General features: G+C 38.3%; 1 protein-coding gene across 5 annotated transcripts in view; it reads right to left on the bottom strand.

Annotated features, from left to right (window-relative positions):
• The window catches only part of KIF13A (kinesin family member 13A), a 201,966-nt gene that overhangs the window by 98,883 nt on the left and 82,302 nt on the right, over positions 1-20,781 (bottom strand). For all 5 annotated transcript variants that reach the window (XM_054591849.1, XM_054591850.1, XM_054591851.1 and 2 more), the window contains exon 3: positions 17,550-17,562. In XM_054591849.1, coding sequence (XP_054447824.1) covers positions 17,550-17,562 — 13 coding nt within the window. The remainder of the gene's footprint in view (positions 1-17,549; positions 17,563-20,781) is intronic.

Below are 20,781 nucleotides of genomic sequence, written 5' to 3'. Positions count from 1 at the left end.
TTGCATAGAAGTTAAAACAATTATTTGTTTGACTATTGCTAGAATAATTTTGATAGTTACTAAAAGTTTCAAGGAAGTTTAAAACAATTTTTTTGTCTTATTATTTTCCTTACAATCTTGTTAGTACCATAAACTATTCACAAAATATATCTTTTTTTATGGCCATTTACTTATAATTTAATCACAAAAGGTTTATAACAAAAGGGAATATGGTTTTCCTAGGTTTTATAGAAGTTCTGGCTTTCCAATACAAAATACATTGATATTTCAAAAGAGCTAACAAAACTATTTTCTTGAGCGTTATTCCTTGGAAACTGACCATGTCAAATAAAACGAAATTAATTTTTCAAAGCCAGTACATCATATTAGAGAAATATGTTAAATAAGACTTCTAACTCATTTCATAAGAATTTCTAAATGCTTATTTCATATGTTCATTATGGAGTCACTAGCATCCTAACTGGAATGTAGGAAGCCAGGGATTCCTTAATGCACACAACTGAGCAGAAAAATAAGTCAAATTTGGAAATCGTGTGTAAATTTCCTATTTCATCAATGTCAATTGACACGGTGAGAACTTTATTTGTGAAGGCATCCATACCTTCCAAGTGCTTCAACTAGAAAAAGAGCCAAAAGTACAGATGTTCTCCAGTTGTTTTTAAAATCTGAAAGGCATTGTCTTCGTTGTTTTCAATACAATGAGACTCCACCTTCTCAGAATCCCACTCCTTCCTCTTCCTTTGCAACTTCTAAAATTCATACCAGCATTTAATTCCCTGCAGCTTGTTTGTGGTCCACATCGGCTTTATCTTCATCACTCTCTTAAAAAAATGTTAGCTTTGCATCTTTGTGAACCACCGAACAGCTAGTAAAGTTACTACAGGTTGTTTTTAAGAGGGCAAAAGTGTTGAGTGATACGTATTCTGAGGCAAAGGAGTTCCACCACTTAGGAGCAGGATGCAGCATAGTCAAACTCCACTCTTATCTAAAAGGCCAATCTTTGATGGCATTTCAGCAAAATTCAATTTATAATTTAAAAAAAAGAAGAAAGACTCTTCTATGTTTCTTGAAGAACCAGAAGGCATCAGTGTTCTAAGAAATGTGATATGGTAGTCATTTTCCTGAGCCACAAAAACCAAATGTTAAGGTATTTACAGCTGCATTACCTCTGTAACCTTCCTCTCATCCTTTCTACTTGCACTCTCTCTCTTCTACATTCTCTAACTGTAAAATATTTAATCCAGAAAGCAATTGACAAACATCTATTTTCCACTTTTCTCAGTTTTAGGTATCTCAGGGAACTCAAATATGTATTAGGCGTGTTTATTGGTCCTCTAGTGGCTTATGGTCTAGTTGAAAAAACAAACCATAAAACAATTATTCTTGAAAATAAAGAAGTATATGTCTTTCAGAATCATTTTAACACCTCTCACATCCCTTCTCCAGGAAGAAAGTGATTAACCCAATACTACTCTCTAGATAATGTAATTTTATGCGAAGAAATATTTCCAAACATATACATCAGATTTTTTGCAAAGTGTGTCAAAGCCTACTCTCTTTCAATTTCTCCTTATTAAAATCTTTCAATGTCATCTCAAATATCACTCCCTTATGAATCCTTTCTTAAGGACACTACTTCTTATTACTCTGAATTTCATACTTGTTTAACTACCGTGTGTGAGTGAGTGAGTGAGTGAGTGAGTGTGTGTGTGTGTGTGTGTGTGACAGAGAGAGGGAGGATCTCTTTGTTCTGCTACATTATGAACTGAGAGCAAAACCTTGGTTTTCTTAATGTTTTTACTGCCCATAATTCTGCCAAACAAAAATACTCTGAGAGTATACTTTTAAAGTAACTTTTTTGTGAACTATATTTTAATTAAAAGATCTTGTAAAACTGTGTTTTCACATATGATGGCTGCTTAGAATCCTCTGCAGCACTGCAATAGAGTTGGTAACACAACAGTACTCTGTCAATGTCTCCCTTTTCACTTCATCTGTGGGAGTGACAACACTGGTGTCATCCTTCAGACACTTTTTGTGTTCATTGAATTCCCACTCTTTTCCTGAAAAGAGAGAAGAAAGCTCCCATATTTATCTACATGTTATGTCAAGAGTCAGCCATCTCTTCAGCCCTGAGAGCTTCCACAAATGACCAAGAAATCCTTTGGGTGTATTAACCACAGCGGGAAGTCCAGAGGGGGTAAGAAAGAAAAGAAAATGTAGACATTAAAGGGAATCCCTCCTTCCTGCAATCCCCACCCTCTCCTCACTTTCCTGCCCACTGAGCTACAGGTCATTCTTTAAGACCTGCCTAAATGTTACCTTCTCCAGTGCTTCCTCAGCTTTCTCTCCATATTTATCCCTCCCTTCTGTCCTGTTTTACTTGATAGCTCTGTCTCTCTAACACAGACTCTACCTAAATAACTGCACATTTTGCAGTAATTAGGACTATGGGAATTTAAACAAAATGTCTATTAACACAATGATTGGTGCATAATAATACCTCAGTATAGAGCAGCCACTGTTATCAGTGTAACAGTAGCTACTCAATGGGCTCTTCTCCCCAGTTAATAGCACAGCCAGCACCTACAGAGTATTACTATGTGCCAGGCACTATCCTAAGTGCTTTATATTCTCAGCTGGGAAGTTTCTTGAGCTAGGGGCTGTGATCATTTATTTCTTTATTCCCTATAGCTATACACACAGTCAATAGGTGCTCGGTATTTGCTGAATCAAATAGAGAAATGAGAAATGGCAAAAAAGGGTCCATGTGGCCATGACTAGAAGAGTTGCTACAGTTCGTTGAGTTCTGTGTCAAAAGCATCACTGCAAAACACACTACTTCCTAGCCACAAAATCCAGAATCAAAGGATTTGGTCGGGGGGAACCCACTCTATGAGAACTTGCTTTGTTTGCATGAAGGAGTGTGTCTCTCTTCTCTCATTCTATACTGTCATCCTACTCTCTTTGCACAATTAATCTACTGTTCACATCTGCAGACCCAGCTGCTATTAACAGCCTGTTCCAGCTACTCTCTACTTTGAAAACTGAGCCCAACATCTCCTCAAATTCCCATTTCTCTAATTTTATAAATATTGGCTTGCCAATGTCCTATTTTGTGGTTACTTTTCAACTTTGTCAATTTGAGAGTATAACTTATATAAAAGACACGTGCCAGATTTGTTCACATCTCAGCATACTATGAGAATTAAGTCAGACCAAAAAAGAATTAAAGTACTATATTACATGTCATGTTAAAATTTTCCTTTTAATGCTAAGCTTCAACACTTTTCTCTCTTTCATCACTTTCTCCTATTATCAGAGATAGAAAGAGTCCTAAAAAAGAAGAGTTAAACTTCATTCACCTTGGAGAAGCTAGGCTGAAACTGAAAGGAGAGCCCAGCACTGAAAGCCTGTCTGATCACCGGGACTGTCTTCAGCGTTGCCATGTGCTGGAGCCAGCGCAGCTCTGCCAGCCCAATGCCAGCCTGTGTGTGCACATCGCTGCTCCGGGGCACCACCAGAGCAGCGACGACCCTTATGACCAGGAGTGCCAGAGCGACCACCCTTATGACCGGTAAATTCTACCAACAGACAACATCTTCCCATTTTAAAAGCTGTCAAGTAACTGCTGTCTTTTTACAATGTAATTAATTGTTTCCTTTATATATGGCTATATAATTATAATTTATATACTATATATGGCTATAATCATTTCCTTTATATATGGAGATATATATATATATATAATGTAATTAATCATTTCCTTTATATATGGCTATATATATGGCACACCAAACAATGTCTTGAATTACAGTTAATATAGCCTGACTGTGAAGATGTCAAAGCATTTTAAAGATTCAAAGAAGCCAACAGCATCTGTTGCACATCTACAAGCAGTAAAACATTGTTTCTGATCTCAGGGAATTCACAATCTGCTGTAGGAAACGACTGTGCTGTGGAAAGTAAGACTCTGAATTGCAGTTTGAATTTCTAAGGGCACATGGAGAAGTGTCTCTTCAAACAACTGATTCATCTTTGCATTATTTTTTTTCTTTTCCCCCCAGATTTATTGAGATATAACTGACATACAATACTGTATAAGTCCAAGGTGTACATCATAATAATTTCACTTACATATAATGTAAAATGAAAAGCATTTACTGAGTAGCTATTATGAGCTGGTCAGGACAGAAATAAGAGTCCCCAGTTATAAGGATCTCATACTCTATTGGAACCAAATAACAGAAAGAGTGCAATATACAGAAGTGAGTCTAGGGTTTAGCAGAAATACAAAGAAGGAATAATTACACTGCCAGGCAATGGTTTGGGTGGGGTGGAGCCAGGCTCAGGAAGGTTTCTAGAAGAGGCAAAGCTTGGGCTAAATTCTGAAAGATAACTGTTGAGAAGACAATTAGGAAAGGCATTCCAGGTGAAGGGCAAAGCTAGAAAGCAACTGAGAGAAGGAGGAGCTGGATGTGATTGGAGTAGTGTGCAAAGAGCAGTAAACCGGGAAAGAAAGAGGGAAAACTTGGGGGCAGGAGACAGACTGAGGCAAGACCATGTGAGACCTTATGTGCCTTATTAAGAAGCCTGGAAATTAGCTTGTTGGCAAATGACAAGATCATATCCTTTGGAACGACCACCGTGGCAGCAATGTGGAAGATAAACTGAACAGGTATAAGAGAAGAGAAAAAAGCTAACTGGCAAATAATTATGATTAAGGTAAAAGTTTCTAATTCTCAACCTAAGTAGGGATAGAGAGGAGCTGTAGTGAAACTTTTTTTTTTTTTTTTTTTGCCTAAAATCCTATACCCCATTTATTCTAGAAAGAGCATCTTTTTTATGGAGAATTGTACCAACCTCCACTCCAGCCATTTGGTTCCTCTGGCTTGCTGCCAAGTTTCAATATGACATATAAAAATCATACGAGGTCTGCTTAGAAAGTATACAGCCATGTAATATGAAAAATAGAGACATTTACTGATGATACAAGATACAAGAAACTTTGTATATAGGACAATGGCACCTCAGTCCCCTTCAAAGTAGGCACCTTGGGACCTCACATAGGTCTCCCAGAGTCTCTTCCAGTGTTCAAAACACTTTGCAAAATCCTTTGTTGCAATTGCCATCAGCTGCACCATCATATTTTCCTGAATCTCATGGATGGTCTGAAATCTCTTCCCTTTCAAAGGTGATTTTAGTTTCGGGAAAAGCCAGAAGTCACATGGCGCCAAATCTGGGCTGTAGAGGGGCTGAGTCATCTGGGTGATTTGGTGTTTCCCCAAAACACTCTGCATGAGACGTGATGCACGAGCCAGCACATGTTGTGATGAAGCTACCAATCACCAGTTGCCCAGAGCTGCAACTGATTTCATCGTATTGCATCTCTCAACCAATGAAGAACACTGAAGTACTACTCCCTATTAATTATTTGGCCCAGAGGGGTATACTCATGATGGAGAATACTGTCTCAATCAAAAAAACACAGTCATCATGGTCTTGATCTTGCTATGATTTTGCTGAGCCTTCTTCAGGCATGCAGAACCAGGCAACTTCCATCGGGATGACTGGGCCTTCATTTCTGGATCATAGCTGTGGACCCACAATTCATCTCCAGTTATGGACTTCTTGAGGAAGCCTGATTCATTCGTAATAGTTTGAATCAAGTCATTATCAACTGTAGCATGATGTTCCTCCTGCTCTGGTAACAGAAGCTGTAGAACAAATTTTGCCACAACACATATCAGGCCAGGATCCTAAGTCAAAATCTTGAACACTGTAGTTTTTGGAATCCCCAGGTCAGCTCAGTTCTTACACTGCCAGTTGCCAATCTTGGTTGACTACAGTCCATCCATGTTCAACATTCTCAGGGGTTCTCTTTGTTGCAGGCCTTCCAGAATGTGGGTCACTTTCAATGGATTCTTGACCATCTTTGAAGTGTTTGGGCCACACTTTTACTTGCGCTATACGCATTGCATTGTCCCCAAAAGCCTTCTGAATCATCTGAATACTTTCCGCGGAGGAATGCTCAAGCTTAACACAAAATCTGATGCAGATTTGTTGCTCTACTCACTCAGTCATTTTGCATGCCACAGCCACACACTACACATGCTCACTCAATGGTGTCTACTGCCCTCACTAACCCACACAGTGAAGTCATCATCGTTCATGCATGCACATTCCAGTCCACTCTCCTTGGCTGCCAGGTTACACTGATGTTGTGCAGACTGTTCTTGTTATATTAACAATGGCTAGACTTTTTCTGGACAGACCTCTCATATTATATATATGACTGTTCAGAGGAGAAGTCAGGGAAGATGCATACAGGGGCTCAAGCTGGACCACTCACAGTCCATAATCTCTTGACCACAGTTATCTGTTCCCAAGCATCCGATGGAATTTTTGGATTAGAGACCAAGGAAATCAAATCAGTCTTTCTTTAACAACTGATGCTATAAAACCTGGCACATGTTGAGGCCATGTTTCTAAGCACGTGGACCAGAGAAGCAGACAAAGCTGGTCTGCAGTTAAGAGAGAGAAATGAAAGGGACACACATGAGGACAGAGACAGAAGATGGGGAGATAAAGAGAAGTGACTTTATTTGAACCCCAGCTACTTCCTGCCTGTGAGTTCCTTGAAACATCCCAGGGTCGTTTATCATATGGTTTGAGTTCCTATCATTTTAGCTGAAAGAATCCCAACTACTACAGGAAGAAATAAGTATGAGATGTTAAAGGAAGAAATAACCAGGCTTGATCATCCTTTGAATATAGGATTGAAAGAAAGTTATGAATATTAACAGTCCTGTGGAAAAAGGCAATAAAAAGGAAAAGTTCCCTAAAAACCATCCAGAGTTTCAAAAATTTTAAAATAGGAACTAGTTCTACCAAATCCAAGACCAACAGTATGGCAGGGCATACCGCTTCTATTTAGCAATGACTCAACTCCAACTCTTTCAAATACTCCATTCCTTTCATGTTTAATCCTTTATCATTCAGTTTTAAAATCTGCTTCACACTTACTGAGGGGAGAGGGTTGGAGGTGTTACAAATGTCCAATCTGTGACATTTCTGGTTCTAATTGTATCTACTCAAAAAAACTAGCTACCCAGATAACTTCTTCAGCAACACGTTCAAAAAGTAAGTTGGATGTTCTCAAACACTGAATATTTCTTCTTCAACAAAAACAGCCCAAAAGATAAGATGTAAATGTCTAAGCATGAATCACAGGATACTATCTGTTATCCTTAATAAATGATCATTGTTGCTCAATAAAAAGAAAAAAATAAATAAAACCCAGGCTGAATTTGAGTCACCTTGACATCACCGACCATGAGAAATCTCTGGGTTTGTTTCAGAACCTCCAAGCCAATGCCTCACCTCATCTACCTATCACGCCAGTCCAGGCCTGAACAGAGAGGAGGCTGAGTTGACTCCAAGGCCACAGGGTACCAGTCAGCAGGACTGGAGGGGGCCCAGGGGTTGCAAACATTTACTGTGCGGTCAGATCAAACTGGAAAGGTTGACAGAGTCACTCTGCTGGGGACGACCCTAGCCTGGGACAAGGAGGTGGGCATGTAAGGGGCCTTCCTGACACTCTCCCTCCTCTAGCCAGCTTTCACTGTTCTGGATGTGGAGATGGATCAATGCCAAGAGGCAGGGGAGAAGGATCCCTTTTTTACCTGGGGCCTATAACCCATGAAACCTGGTTCCCCTGCAGCTACATCTTTAGGCTTCTAGACGCACACAATTACAGTGGGAACACCTGGCTCTGAACAAAGCCAGGGAGAAGGAGAGGGGAGAGGGGTAGAGCCCGCAGAACTTTCAAGTAGAAACATGCAGCTCCATGTTTCAAAGGATTTTTTGTTTCTTGGACATTTTTTTACAATGTGATTTAGAATGACAAAATGTATTGGATTGTATTACTGTTCCAAATTAGTCACTGCCCTCCCTGTAAGCAAATTACACACGCTTGCCTATGTGACTGTCGTGCCTCTCGTAGGAGGAATATAATTCATGACCCAACTGACATCAGGTTTGGCCATGTGATGTGCTTCAGCCATTAAATGTGGACAAAGAGATATATGCCAGTTCAGAGCAGCAGCTTTAATAGGCCGTTGCATGGTTTTCTTATTTCTCCCCTCTGCCACAGTAACAGCAAGTCCCAAACAGGACAATTCCTTCAGACTGGAGCCCAGATTGAGGACCCATGATACAGAGCCACAGATGCTTTCTGCTGACATGGGACAACAGAAAAGTAAACCTGGGTTGTCTCAGCCACTGAACTTGTAAGGGTATTACTGCTGCATCACCTAGCATAAGCTGGTTAACAAACACGGTGGTTATTATAAAGTAAACCTAGATTGCTACCTACCCTATATTCTGCATTCACAATTTATCATACATCCTGCAGCCAGATTAGTGACTGGCATGTATAGTCTTGATCATGTAACCTTTCTATACAAAAATCCAGAATGTTTCTTCATAGCCTACCGGATGAATGTCAAGATTTCCGACCCTCTATAAACTACCCGCTTTCCTAGTTTTTTAAAACACAACTTCCTTTCAGGCACTCTACACTCTACCTGGAGTTTGCACTTCTAAAGATACCTGTAATGTAGTAAGAAGTGCATTGCTGTTCTTCATCCTTGGTTCCTGAGTAATAGGAGTGTCTTTTTTTTCTTGATTTAGCTAGAGCCTCTAAAGCCCTTGGAATCTCCTGAGTGATAGAAACCTCTCTTGTTCTGACAAGGCAACGCATGGTGAGACACTCAATAGATTCAGGACGGGGGCTGGACGGCAAAAAGACAGAGCCCTGCTTAGCCTAGAACTTTGAGCCACACACCACCTATTCTCCAGGAAAGGGAGAGGGGTGGGAGACTGTGTTAATAATCAATCATGCCTACATGATGAAACTTCCATAAAAACCCCTAAATGACAATGTGTTACGAGGGTAACATACCCCAACTCCCAACAGAGAGACAGAAGCCCCTGTGCTCAGGATCCTTCCAGACCTTACCCTACATATGTCTTCTGGTTGTTCATCTGTACACTTTACGATAAACCAGTAAACCTAAGGACATGTCTCCTTGGTTTTTTTTATGCCACTGGAGGGGTCTGGGGAAACCCTGATCTGATGCCAAGTCAGATGGAGGCACAGGTCACCTGAGGAACCATTACTTACAATTAGTGTCTAAAGTGAGGACAATCATATACGACTGAGGTTTTTACTTGTGGGGTCTGTGCTAACTCTGGGTAGTTAGTGTCAGAACTGAACTGACTTGTAGGACACCCAGTTGGTAGGACAGGAGAATTGCTTGGCATAAAAGCCCCAGACATTTGGTGTTACAATTGTTGTGAGTAAAGACAGTTTTCCCTTAACATCCATTACTTCATTTCTCTTCCTCACATACATCTTGATTCCCATCCCACATTTCTTCCTTTTGAAACCCTGCATAAACTTGAAGCCCCTCCTCAAGCCCCACTTTCAGCTATAAAGCCTTTTGCCCTCTGAAGTCACAAAGTACCGAAGCAAAGAATAGTGATGTTTATCATAATTTATTTTCCATTACTTATAGTGTTATATATATTTAATCATCTTGACACATTATGAATTCTAGAGAGCAGGAACTGCCTGAACCCCACAAATTCCATATAATACTTTTCACAAATGCTCTCAATTAATACTTGTCTAATTCATGACATTTGAATGGATAGTAGAAATGATTCCTAGGAAAAATGCATAGTAGGATGGCTACAGTACCATTTTGTCCATATGGCTGCAACATGCATGGACCCAGATATAAAGGCAGAAATGTAGAGGCGACAGTAGAGCAGGTGCATTTAACTGGGTAAAGATATAAGCAGAAGCCCTGGGAAGGATGCTGGAAAACGTTCCATACTCAGCCCTGTCTTTGGCCCAAAACAGGGCTGTTCAGTAGCCATATAATATCAAATATGTTAACTAAAATGTTTTTGTAAACACATTTAAAAATAAAGATAAAAATAATTTTAATAATATATTTTATTTAACCCTATACAGCCAAAATATTTACCTTTGCTATCTGGTGTGTACTTTATACTTACAATGCCTCTCACGTCAGACCAGCCACATACTGCATGCTCAAAAGCTACCTGTGGCTGGATGGCCACTGTCCTGAACAGCGCAGGTCTAGAACTCATCACTTTTGAAGACAACACTTAGTTTTCAGAAATTCACAAAGCAAAGCGGTAGAGGCCGCAGAAAATGATGGCAGTCACTGCTTGTAAGACAAATATGAACGAAACTGCACTTCAGAAGATATAACCTGTACGTAATAAGATTTTCCACTTTTTTTTCCTGAGTCATTTTTATAAAGCCAGGTTTTTTGTATATTAATATGTCTCTTTAAAGGATGTTGCCCTCACAAAAAAAAAAAAAAGGAAGGGACACACAAACCAATGGAACAGAATTGAGAGACCAGAAATAAAGCCATGGGCAAATAGTTTTCAGCAAAGGAGCCAAAATCATAAAATGGAAAAAAGAAAGCCCCATGTAAAAGGATAAAACTAGACAGCTATGTGTCACCATACACACAAATTAACTCAAAATGGATCAAAGGCCTAAATATAAGACCTGAAGCAATAAAATACATATGAGAAAACATAAGTACCAAATTTATGGACCTTGGTCTTTGAGAGGATTTTATGAATTTGACCTCAAAAACAAGAGAAGTAAAAGAAATATTAATAAGTGGGACTATATCAAACCGAAAAGTTTCTGGATAGCAAAAGAAACCAACAAAACAAAAAGGTGACCAACTGAATGGGAGATAATATTTGCAAACAACAACCCCAATAAGGGGTCAATATCCAAAGTATATAAAGAACTCATACAACTAACAACGACAACAAAATCTAATTAAAAAATGGGCAAAGGACTTGAATACACACTTCTCCCAACAAGACATACAAATGGCCAACCGATACATGAAAAAATGCTCAACTTCACTAGCTATTAGGGAAACACAAATCAAAACCACAATGAGATACCATCTCACACCTATTAGAATGGTTATCATCAACAAGACAAGTAATTGCAAGTGTTGGAGAGGTTGTGGAGAAAAAGCAACCTTCACACACTGCTGGCAGGATTATAAATTGGTACAGTCACTATGGAAAATAGTGTGAAGGTTTCTCAAAAAATTAAGAATAGAGTTACCACAGGACCCAGCAATCCTTCTTCTAGCTTCTTACCTGAAAAGTTTGAAAACAATTATTTGTAAAGAGATATGTACCACTATGTTCATTGCAGCATTATTCACAGCACCCAAGACATGGAGACAACCAAAAGTGTCCTTTGATAGATGATGGAATAAAGAAGATGGAGTATACATATGTGTATATACAATGGGATACTACTCAGCCATAAGAAAAGATGAAATACTGCCATTTGCAAAAACATGGATGAATCTTGAAAATATCATGCTAAGCAAAATTAGATGGAAAAAGTCAAGAACCATATTTCACTCATGTGGAATATAAAACTGAAAGTAACAAATGAAAAAACAAGTCAAACAAACAAAAACTCACAGACACAGACACAACAGAATGTTGGTTACCAGCAGAAGGAGGGTCGGGGGAAAGAAAAGGATAAAGGGGGGGGTTAAATATATGGAGATGGAAGGAGACTTGATTCTGGGTGTGAACACACAATGCAATATACAGATGATACATTATAGAATTGTATACTTGAAACCTACATAATTTTATTAACTAAAATCACCCCAATAAATTTAATAAAATTTAAAAAGTGATACTGTGTTAAAAAAGAAACTTTATTTTGCTGTAATGTCATTTTTTTTTCCTGCTCATGATTTTGAGGGATTAAACACCTTGATGTTTGGTAATGCCTAGCCTCAGTTGTAAATAAAATACCCAAAACATTAAAAGTGAATTTAATAAACAAGATTAAATTGTTCAAATAAATCATATACTGACTTATAAATATTAAACTCAATGATCATGAGAATAAATGGGTAACTGAGTAAAGAAGGATATAATCCTCAACAAAGGGACCTTGCAGATATTTACATTCGGTGCAAACTCTTCCTTCTTTCTCCTTCCGCTATCTTTGCTCCACAAAACCCACCAAGCAGAAAAGTGGTGTAACAGAAAGTATTCGAGACTGTACCAGACTGGCACTCAGAAAATCTAGGGCTGAAGCCAAGCTCTCCTACTGGATGGTCTCGGTCAATTCATTCCTTAAGCCTCAATCTCCGTGGTCTTACATAACAGGGTTAGAATGGTCTGAGTTGAGAAATTTCCAGCTCTGTAGTGTTCATTCACACACAGAAGGTGCTCAATAAACACTGAGGGAGGGAAGAAGGAAACAGAAGGAGGAAGAACTTATGTGCTGTTCTCTACATGAGTTGAATGTGGCTCCTCAGAAAGGTAAGAAACTTGTACCAGATATGACAAAAGCATGAAAAGTGAAGGGCCCTAGAATGTTCTGGGCATTCTGGCTGCCACCTGGGAGACCAGGAACTGGGTTTCTGAAGGCAAAGCAACCATGACCAAGGGCATTTTTTCCAGTTCTCTCCCATAGAGCGCACATAATAGCATAATTACACAGTGCTTCCCCACATGGCTTTTTCCTCTGTACTATCTCCTGCCAAAATCCAAAGGTTATGAGAAGGTAGCTAAACTAACAAGCAATTTCCCCTCCTCTACCTGCAATACCTCTAAGACAAAAACCTTGGACTTAAACTGTAGTCACACTGATAAGAAAAAACACACATCAACTCTGAAAATTATGGGATAAAGGTTCTTTGTTTTTATTGTCTTTTAAACTAAAGAGGCATAAAGCAGGTGTCTCCATGTTTCTCAAAAAGCTACTTTTTTAGCCCTGGCTGGTGCAGCTCAGTGGTTTGAGCACCAGACTGTGAACCATAGGGTTGCCAGTTCGATTCCCAGTCAGGGCGTATGCATGGGTTGTGGCCCAGGTCCCTAGTCGGGGGCGCGCACAAGAGGCAACCACACATTGATGTTTCTCTCCCTCTCTTTCTCCCTCCCTTCCCCTTTCTCTAAAAATAAATAAAGTCTTTTTTTTTTAAAGCTACCTTTTTTAAACAAAGGGAAATAGAACGTACTCTATAACATTGCATAATATACTACTGTGAAAGAATTAAAAAGCATGCAGTTGGCCTACAGTGAAATAAATGTTTCTCCACTTAGGAGTCTAAATTTACAAAAATAGTACTTACCAAAAAGAAAGTCCAAATATATAGTATAAGACAATTTATAAACAAGAATTTACCTGACCTTTCGAGGGCAGAGACTGCAAACCTTAATGGGCATCTATATCAAATACTTTGCCAGCATTTCCAATTCAACCCCCCTCAAAATTTAATCCATCAGCTCCTTGCAACAAACCAGCTCTTTCTTCATTAATTCCTGCCGAATTTCTAGTTACTTAGTTGAAACTTCAGAGTCATCTTTTACTCCTTATGCTATATTACCTTCTCCCATAGCTGTCAGCATCCAAGTCCTAGATACTTTATTTCTGCAATGTTTTGGTAATTCTTCCCATGGCATTGCTCCAGTGCAGGCCCTTGTTACTGCTTTTCTGGCACATACTATTGAATACCACCTCCGTCCTCCCCACGGACCAAATCTTCATTCTGTGCTCTGCTTTCAGATTAACCTTCTGAAAGGGAGCCTCAACTACACCACTGCTTTGTTCAAAGCAGGCTTCTGAGAAATTAAAGGTATCAAAGTCCAACCCTGGCATCACATCTTTCACGGCTTGATAGCTCATACAATATTCCAATGAGGGATGTGCCAGTCTGTTTATCCACTCCCTTACTGAGAAAATCTTGGTTGCTTCCAGTTTAGAGCAATTACAAGTGAAGCCGCTACAAACTTTCCTATGCAGGTTTTTGTGTGGATAGAGTTTTCAACTCATTTGTGTAAATACCTAGAAGCATGATTGCTTGGTCATATGATAAGAATATGTTTAGCATGGTAACAAATGTCAAATCTATGTTTCAAAGTGGCTATGCCACTTTTTAATATCACCAGCAACAAATGAGAATTTATGTACTTCACATCCTTGCCAGCTTTAGTATCAGATTTTTGGATTTTAGTTATTCTAATAGGTGTGGCGTGACACCTCATTGGTGTAATGTGCAATTCCCTAATGACATGTAATATTGAACACTCACGTGTGCATTTGCTATGTGTCTATCTTCTTTGGTGAGGTTGCTATTCAGGTTTTTTGCTCGCTTTTTAATTGGATCGTTCATTTTCTTACAGTTGAGTTTTAAGTATTCTTTGTATGTTTTGGTTAACACTCCTTTAACAGGTGTGTTTTACAAACATCTTCTCTAAGTCAGTGGTTTTCTTTTCGTTCTTTTAACAATGCTTTTGTAGAGCAAAAGTTTCCAGTTTTAACAAAATCCCACAAGTCAATTTTAATTTTATGGATCATGCTTTTGGCGGTGTATCTAAAAGTGATCACCAACCCTCAGATCTCCTGGATTTCTCCTATCTTATCTTCTAGAAGTTTACAGTTTTGTATTTTATATTTAGGTTTATGATTCACTTTCAGTTAATTTTTGTGAGGGGTATAAGGTGAGTATCTAGATTCATTTCTGTACATGTCGATGTCCAGTTGTTCTAGTACCATTTGTCTCTTCTGTACTTTTAATAATTTTTAGTAATCTGTCTTCTATAGTTATTTAATTCTCTCTTCAGCTGGATCTATTCTGCTGCTAAACCCTACCACTAAGTTTTTTATTTTGGTTTGGGTTTGTCAGGGTAAGAATTTCTAGTGGGTTATTTTCCATATCTGTTTTGTCACTTTTTATAATCTTCAGTTCTCTCCAACATTGTAAAACCTTACATTTGATCTTTTTGAATATAATAAGCATACTTATGTTAAAGTTCATGCTTAACAATTTAAACATCTGTGGGTCTATTTCTACTTAACATTTCTCTTAGTTTTGGGGTATTTTGCCTTATCTTGTCATGCACCTCTTTATCTTTGTATGCTGGACATTTTATTTTTAAAATCATTTGTGGAATCATTAGAGTCTTAGGACTACATTTGCTTTTGCCAAATGCTTATGGGATCACTGCATTCCAGGATCACTTTGATCCCATTTTAGTATTTGAGATTTCCTAGATCACAGAAAGATCTTGAACCACACAGCAACACATGCAAGGACTGGTTTGCTTCTGTTTCACCTTTATACCTGAGCCAAGGCTGGGTCTCAACCCACTTTGTCAGCCCAAAGCATAAGGAGTATGCCAAGAGCTGCACCTCTGGCAGACCTGAACTCCTACGCTTTTGTCCCTATAGATCTCCTTGGCTCGACAAGGCTGTTGTCAGAAACTCTGTTCTGCCTTTTAGCTGCTTTTATCTGAAAGGCATGTACCCGAAAACCAAGTTAACCTCTGTAAGTCACTACCTTCTCTTGGGTCTTGATCTGGTAATACCTCACTAATTTGGTATTTCTCCAGGGCCTTCAAGTATAGATTTTTAATATTTTGTCAAGTCTTAGCTGTCCTCAGGTATGTGGAAGTCAGAACAGGACCCTGCATCCTATGAATTTCACAAATATTTTACTTCTTATAGCATTTAACACAATTGATTTTATATTATCTTGTGCATATGCTCTCTAGCCCACCTCCATTAGAATGCAAAGAGCAGGTTTGATTCATGCAGCACTTGTCTCCTGCCCAGAATATTTGTTAAATTGAATCAACAGCCTTTTCTGATACTTTTGCTAATTATTCATGCAAAAATCCCATTGTTTTAAATCAAAAAAATTTTGTTCTTATATAATTATCATTAAAAGTAACTTTCCCTCTTCCATTTGCTTTCAATATTTACAGCTTCTGTAAGAAAAGGCCTTATTTAGTGTAGTGTCTTTTTAAACAATTTTACTCTGTTGTGTCACTTAATTGATTTCAAGATGATTTTTATAGTTTCCAGATGTTCTTTATGACACACACACACACACACACACACACACAAACGTATACATGTGATGATTTAACATTCATTTTATTTTGAAAATTTCCTGACACTTCTTAGAAACTATCAATAGGATACCTAGTGAAACCACTAAGCTATATATACTGGAGAGAAAGGAACAAAAACATTTGTACATATAAAGAATTGGTGATTTTTTAAAAATGTGTTTTTGTGCCTCTTTTCATTTCAGTGTTTCTCCTTCACTAAGTAGCCACATATGGAATTGCTTAGGATTTCATTGCCTTTTTCTGTGGGGAGAGAATTACATATATCACAAAGCTGAAAGTCTGTTCAGAAACCTCTAGCAACTGACAGCAAGGGAAAGAAGAGACTAAGGGGAACTCACATCTTCCCGAGTAGCAGAGATATTTTTTTTGTTGCAAATTTTAGGGACTATATCCACATCAGTAATTCCTCAAAGAGAATTTCCTAATCTCCCTAATCTCTCCAGTTTGGCCAGGATCCAATGCTTATACCTCTATAACAGCATGTATTTCCTCTTTCTTAACAGATCTCATAGTATTTGTTTGGTGCGTGCCTTTCTTGCTGAAGCTGAAACTCTTAGTGCCAAGGACAATTCCTATATTGTCTTCTATAAACTTAACATTTTAGTAGGTTTCCATACTCCAAAAGCAAAACTAATTTTCCCTCATAACCCCAGAGTCAAGTAAGCCTAATCTATTCTGGATTCCTTACATTCCCCCAACGTATCTTAGATTCTGACCATATAATGTGTGTTGGTGTAGCCTGTCTCGATCGCATCTAGAAACAAAAGCTATAACCAGCATCACTGGTCAAGGGCTAGTCGAATTTCTCTTTCCTTTTGGCACTAAGTATCCCTTTGATACCCAATAAAATGCTCACTGGTAACAAAATCAGCCTTCAATTATTCAGGAGTTGGTCGTTCAGATCCCCTGCTTCTCATATTCTTTTTCCCCACCTACTCTCTAACTTTTGGGCTTCACACTGGTAAACATGCCATCAAAGGCTGGCCAGAGCAGAGGGGATGACTCCAATTAGTGGACTCAGTGACTGGCTAGAAATTCCAGTGGAGCACATAGAGTTGGTGGACAGTTGAAACTTTATGTAAAAGTTTGCAGGAGTTTTCTGAAATCATCTATTTTAAGGAAGACACAGAAAAGTTAGTTGGTCCCATTAATAATCAGTTATATACTATCATCCTATGATGTTACTATTTCATCATTCCATTTTCTAGGTGGTGATACACTGTATAGTCCTAGCTCCTCCATTTATTCAATGTGTGAATTAGGACATCTCTATAAGCTTCATTTCATTATAGTAAAATAGAACAGGAACCTGTATGAAACTGCTTTGCAAATGTGACAGAGCAATTTTATATCATTATGAACATTAATTGCTTGTTTGTAATTTAAGCTTTACATTAGAAAGCCAGTTTTTTTTTCTCAAGGGGAAAGGTGTTCCACATGGGTAATTATAATGGATAAAATCCTGGATTTTTACACACTTAGCCAGTATGCATGCCAAATTCCATAACGGTGCTTACCTTGGGAGGTTTCCTTAATGATGGAAACAAAAAATGTCAGTGGCACAAGTAGAGAGGGTTGTCAACACAGCAGCCACATCAGAAGGTAGCAATGAAAGAGAAAAAACATAAGAGAAACTCAGCATCCTCATAACATGATCTAAAAGATACTGTAACTTCAAAAAAAATCAAGGTCAAATTCACTTCACTGCTTGAAGTGATAAACTCTTACATTTGCTCAAAAATATAGTATAGACATAATGAATTTCTTTCTTGGTTTCACGGAACGGATCCAGTCATTAAGAGCCTAATTTTAACGATTCTAAGAGATGCCAACAGAAGAGCATCGAGACAAAGAAAGATGCTGCAATCACATTGCATGTGGTCAAATACTTTTAAATCAATACTCATATTTAATTTTTTTTAAAAATTGGTATTAAAATGCATGTACAAAGGGGGGCCCAAAAAATCCCAGAATTATCTTCTGGACGATGGGCTCCTTGTAGTCTAGGCTTCCCCTGCTATGTAACCCATGTTCTAGGGACCCATCTGTATCAGTGTATCAGCTGGCACTGTGAGAGGCTCTGTGTCCAGCTTCAGTGAATTTTTTTGGAAAACTCTTTCAATGCATTTGCTCATTTCATGATGGGTGCCCACATCATGCTGAGTGTTCAGCAGTTTTTGACCAAACCCAGCATAACCCCTCTGCCCCACCCTCACTATTCACCGAATCTCACCCTGACAGACTTTTTTTTTTGTTTCCCTAGATGAAAAAAGTCCTCAAGGGGAAATGTTTTGCTGTGGAAGGGGTGAAACAAAAAAATGGCAAAAGCACTAAAAGGCATCAAAATCAATGAGTTCAAATACCACTTTGAGCAGTGGAAAAAAAGTCTCCATAAGTGTATTGCATCAAATGGAAAGCACTTTAAAGGTGACTGAAGTTTAAAATGTAAGAATAAATACACAATTTTTATAAATAAATTCTGAGGTTTTTTTTGTGTCCCCACTCATATATTTCACCTGATAAGTACTCCAATTTATATAGGATTATTCCCATTTAAAAACTATATATCAACTCTAAATAGAAATTTAAAAGCTAGTTACATCTTCCCCCCATCACCAACTAGTCATGCACTTTTTTAACATTCCGTTTTGCATGTTCATAACTCAAAACTGACTAAAATTGAATCTGAAAAAAACTGTGAAAAGGAATTCATTTTGAAAGTAACAAACTGCTAGGTTGACTTGCTTTGTAAATGTTTTCCTCTCATATAAAATTAAGGTGTTGAACTATAACTTTATAGTATGTGATCCTATGACAGCTCTTGGTCTTCCTGATGTGGTTATTCTCAATGAACCTCCAGTATCAATTCATAAGCCATAAAATTAGTGTTAGATCAACAGGGGAAATTATTTCCCATGGCTTTAATCCTTCTTCACAGGGAACAGAATCATGAGGAATGAAAATGGAGTTTCCAGGGTAGAAAGCATGAAAAGCCAAGGGTCCAGGCACAAATAGCATGGTGCCCTTTCCTTGCTGCTGAGCTCTGAGCTCTCTGAGGCCCCCAGTAAAACCCAGAGCTCAGCAGCAAGGAAAGACTGTCCATGGATTCCACAGTCAGGGAGACAACTCTAAACTTTTAAATCTAGGGAAAGAAAACCACAACATTCCTATAGTGATGAACCCAAAAAGTCATTTTCTTGAAATTCTATGAATCAGTGAACACACGTGAGCCTTTACATCATTATCTTGGACAGTTAGGCATAATGAGAATGTGATTTTTGTCTCTAGGTTTTAGAGAGGAACTCCATCTAGAGAAACTGGCATCTCTGGCTGCTTCCAAGCAAGTCTCAACATTCTGTGTCTACCCTTTAAAACAAGATAAACATTTACAGTTGTTATAATAAAATAAAAGCACAAGTGTTTTTAACTCTAAGAAAGCAGTGGATCCCTGCTCTCTGCATAAAGCTTGAGATTTCTGCCAAGAAAATTTCCTTAAGTGGAACACTGCTTTGGGAGGCAACTGTTCTGAGCAGTTAGTACAATATTTAACTAAGCCTTCTCTAATTTTCTTATTTATTTTTAAAAAAACCATTTAAATCACTACTTTATTTAACAAAGGAAAAGGAAAATCACTTGGATCACAGTAAGGCATTCATATGAAACATATACCTTTCACATTTAGGATACGATGAACCAAGTAACCTCACGGGGGTGGAACATGCTAACAGGAACCCCAGGGATCTCTCCAGAGTTCTTCTGTGCTTCCTTTAAGCCACAACTGGACGATAAGCATCACAAGCATCAATGAACAAGTGCTGGTTTGTGGCCAGCAGTACAATGACCTCCTTAGCTGTCCAATAATGAAGTTATCCCTTCTTCATTGACATTCCAATATGGTTTCCTTTATTCTTCTTAGGAAACCAATCCTACTTCAGCATTTTAAGTACTTAAAAAGTGTATCCCTCTCACCTAGAGAGATATCGGAATGCCAATAAAATTCTACTACCCTCTTTCGTGGTTCTGTTTGTTAAGAATAAATGGACACTGGGCAGGAGGGGAAGAGGGGGAGCTACTAACTTCATCTGCTGATACCCAATTACTAGTCATGTAGTTTAGAACAAGGATCCTTACTTTGGAAGGCAAAGAAGTCATCACAACACTATCTCGTTAACTGCTAAACCCTTATAAGTTAGGGCATAAGCAACCAAGTCATTCTAATTCAGGACCATAGTGTAGTGCCCCAGTCTCCTGAGGTTATATAGCATTCTTGGGTAGTTGTGAAGAAAAAATTTTCCAATATGAATAATACTGATACTATAACCAAATACAGTATGCTACCCTTTGGGGAAAAAAAACAAATGCAATATTACAATGTAAAGATAAAAGTTTATACACATATGAAAAAGGATGAATAATAGTAACATCTATCAGAAGCATAATCAATATTAAATATATCTTATTACATTATGGTCTTTTGTTGATTATATCAATAAAGTCTTATCAACAAAGAGTGCCATCCTATTCTCAGTTAGGTCCAGCCTATTAGTGAGATACCTATACAGCTCAATTATAGAAAGAGGTACTACCCCTGGCTAAGCAAACATCCAGTGAACTACAAAGAACATCCCTTCAAACAGACTGAACTGACCTCAGACACGGGCATGGCTGCTGACTTTTTAGAAAACAAAGAATTCCACTGACTCTTGGCTAAAGGCCTGTGTAGTTCCGACTACTCTCCACTATCCACCT

Source organism: Pteronotus mesoamericanus, unplaced genomic scaffold (assembly GCF_021234165.1).
Source record: "Pteronotus mesoamericanus isolate MK-2021 breed Mesoamerican mustached bat unplaced genomic scaffold, CSHL_Meso_final scaffold_31, whole genome shotgun sequence".
NCBI classification, from domain to species: domain Eukaryota; kingdom Metazoa; phylum Chordata; class Mammalia; order Chiroptera; family Mormoopidae; genus Pteronotus; species Pteronotus mesoamericanus.
This window is presented reverse-complemented; position numbering and strand designations above follow the sequence as displayed.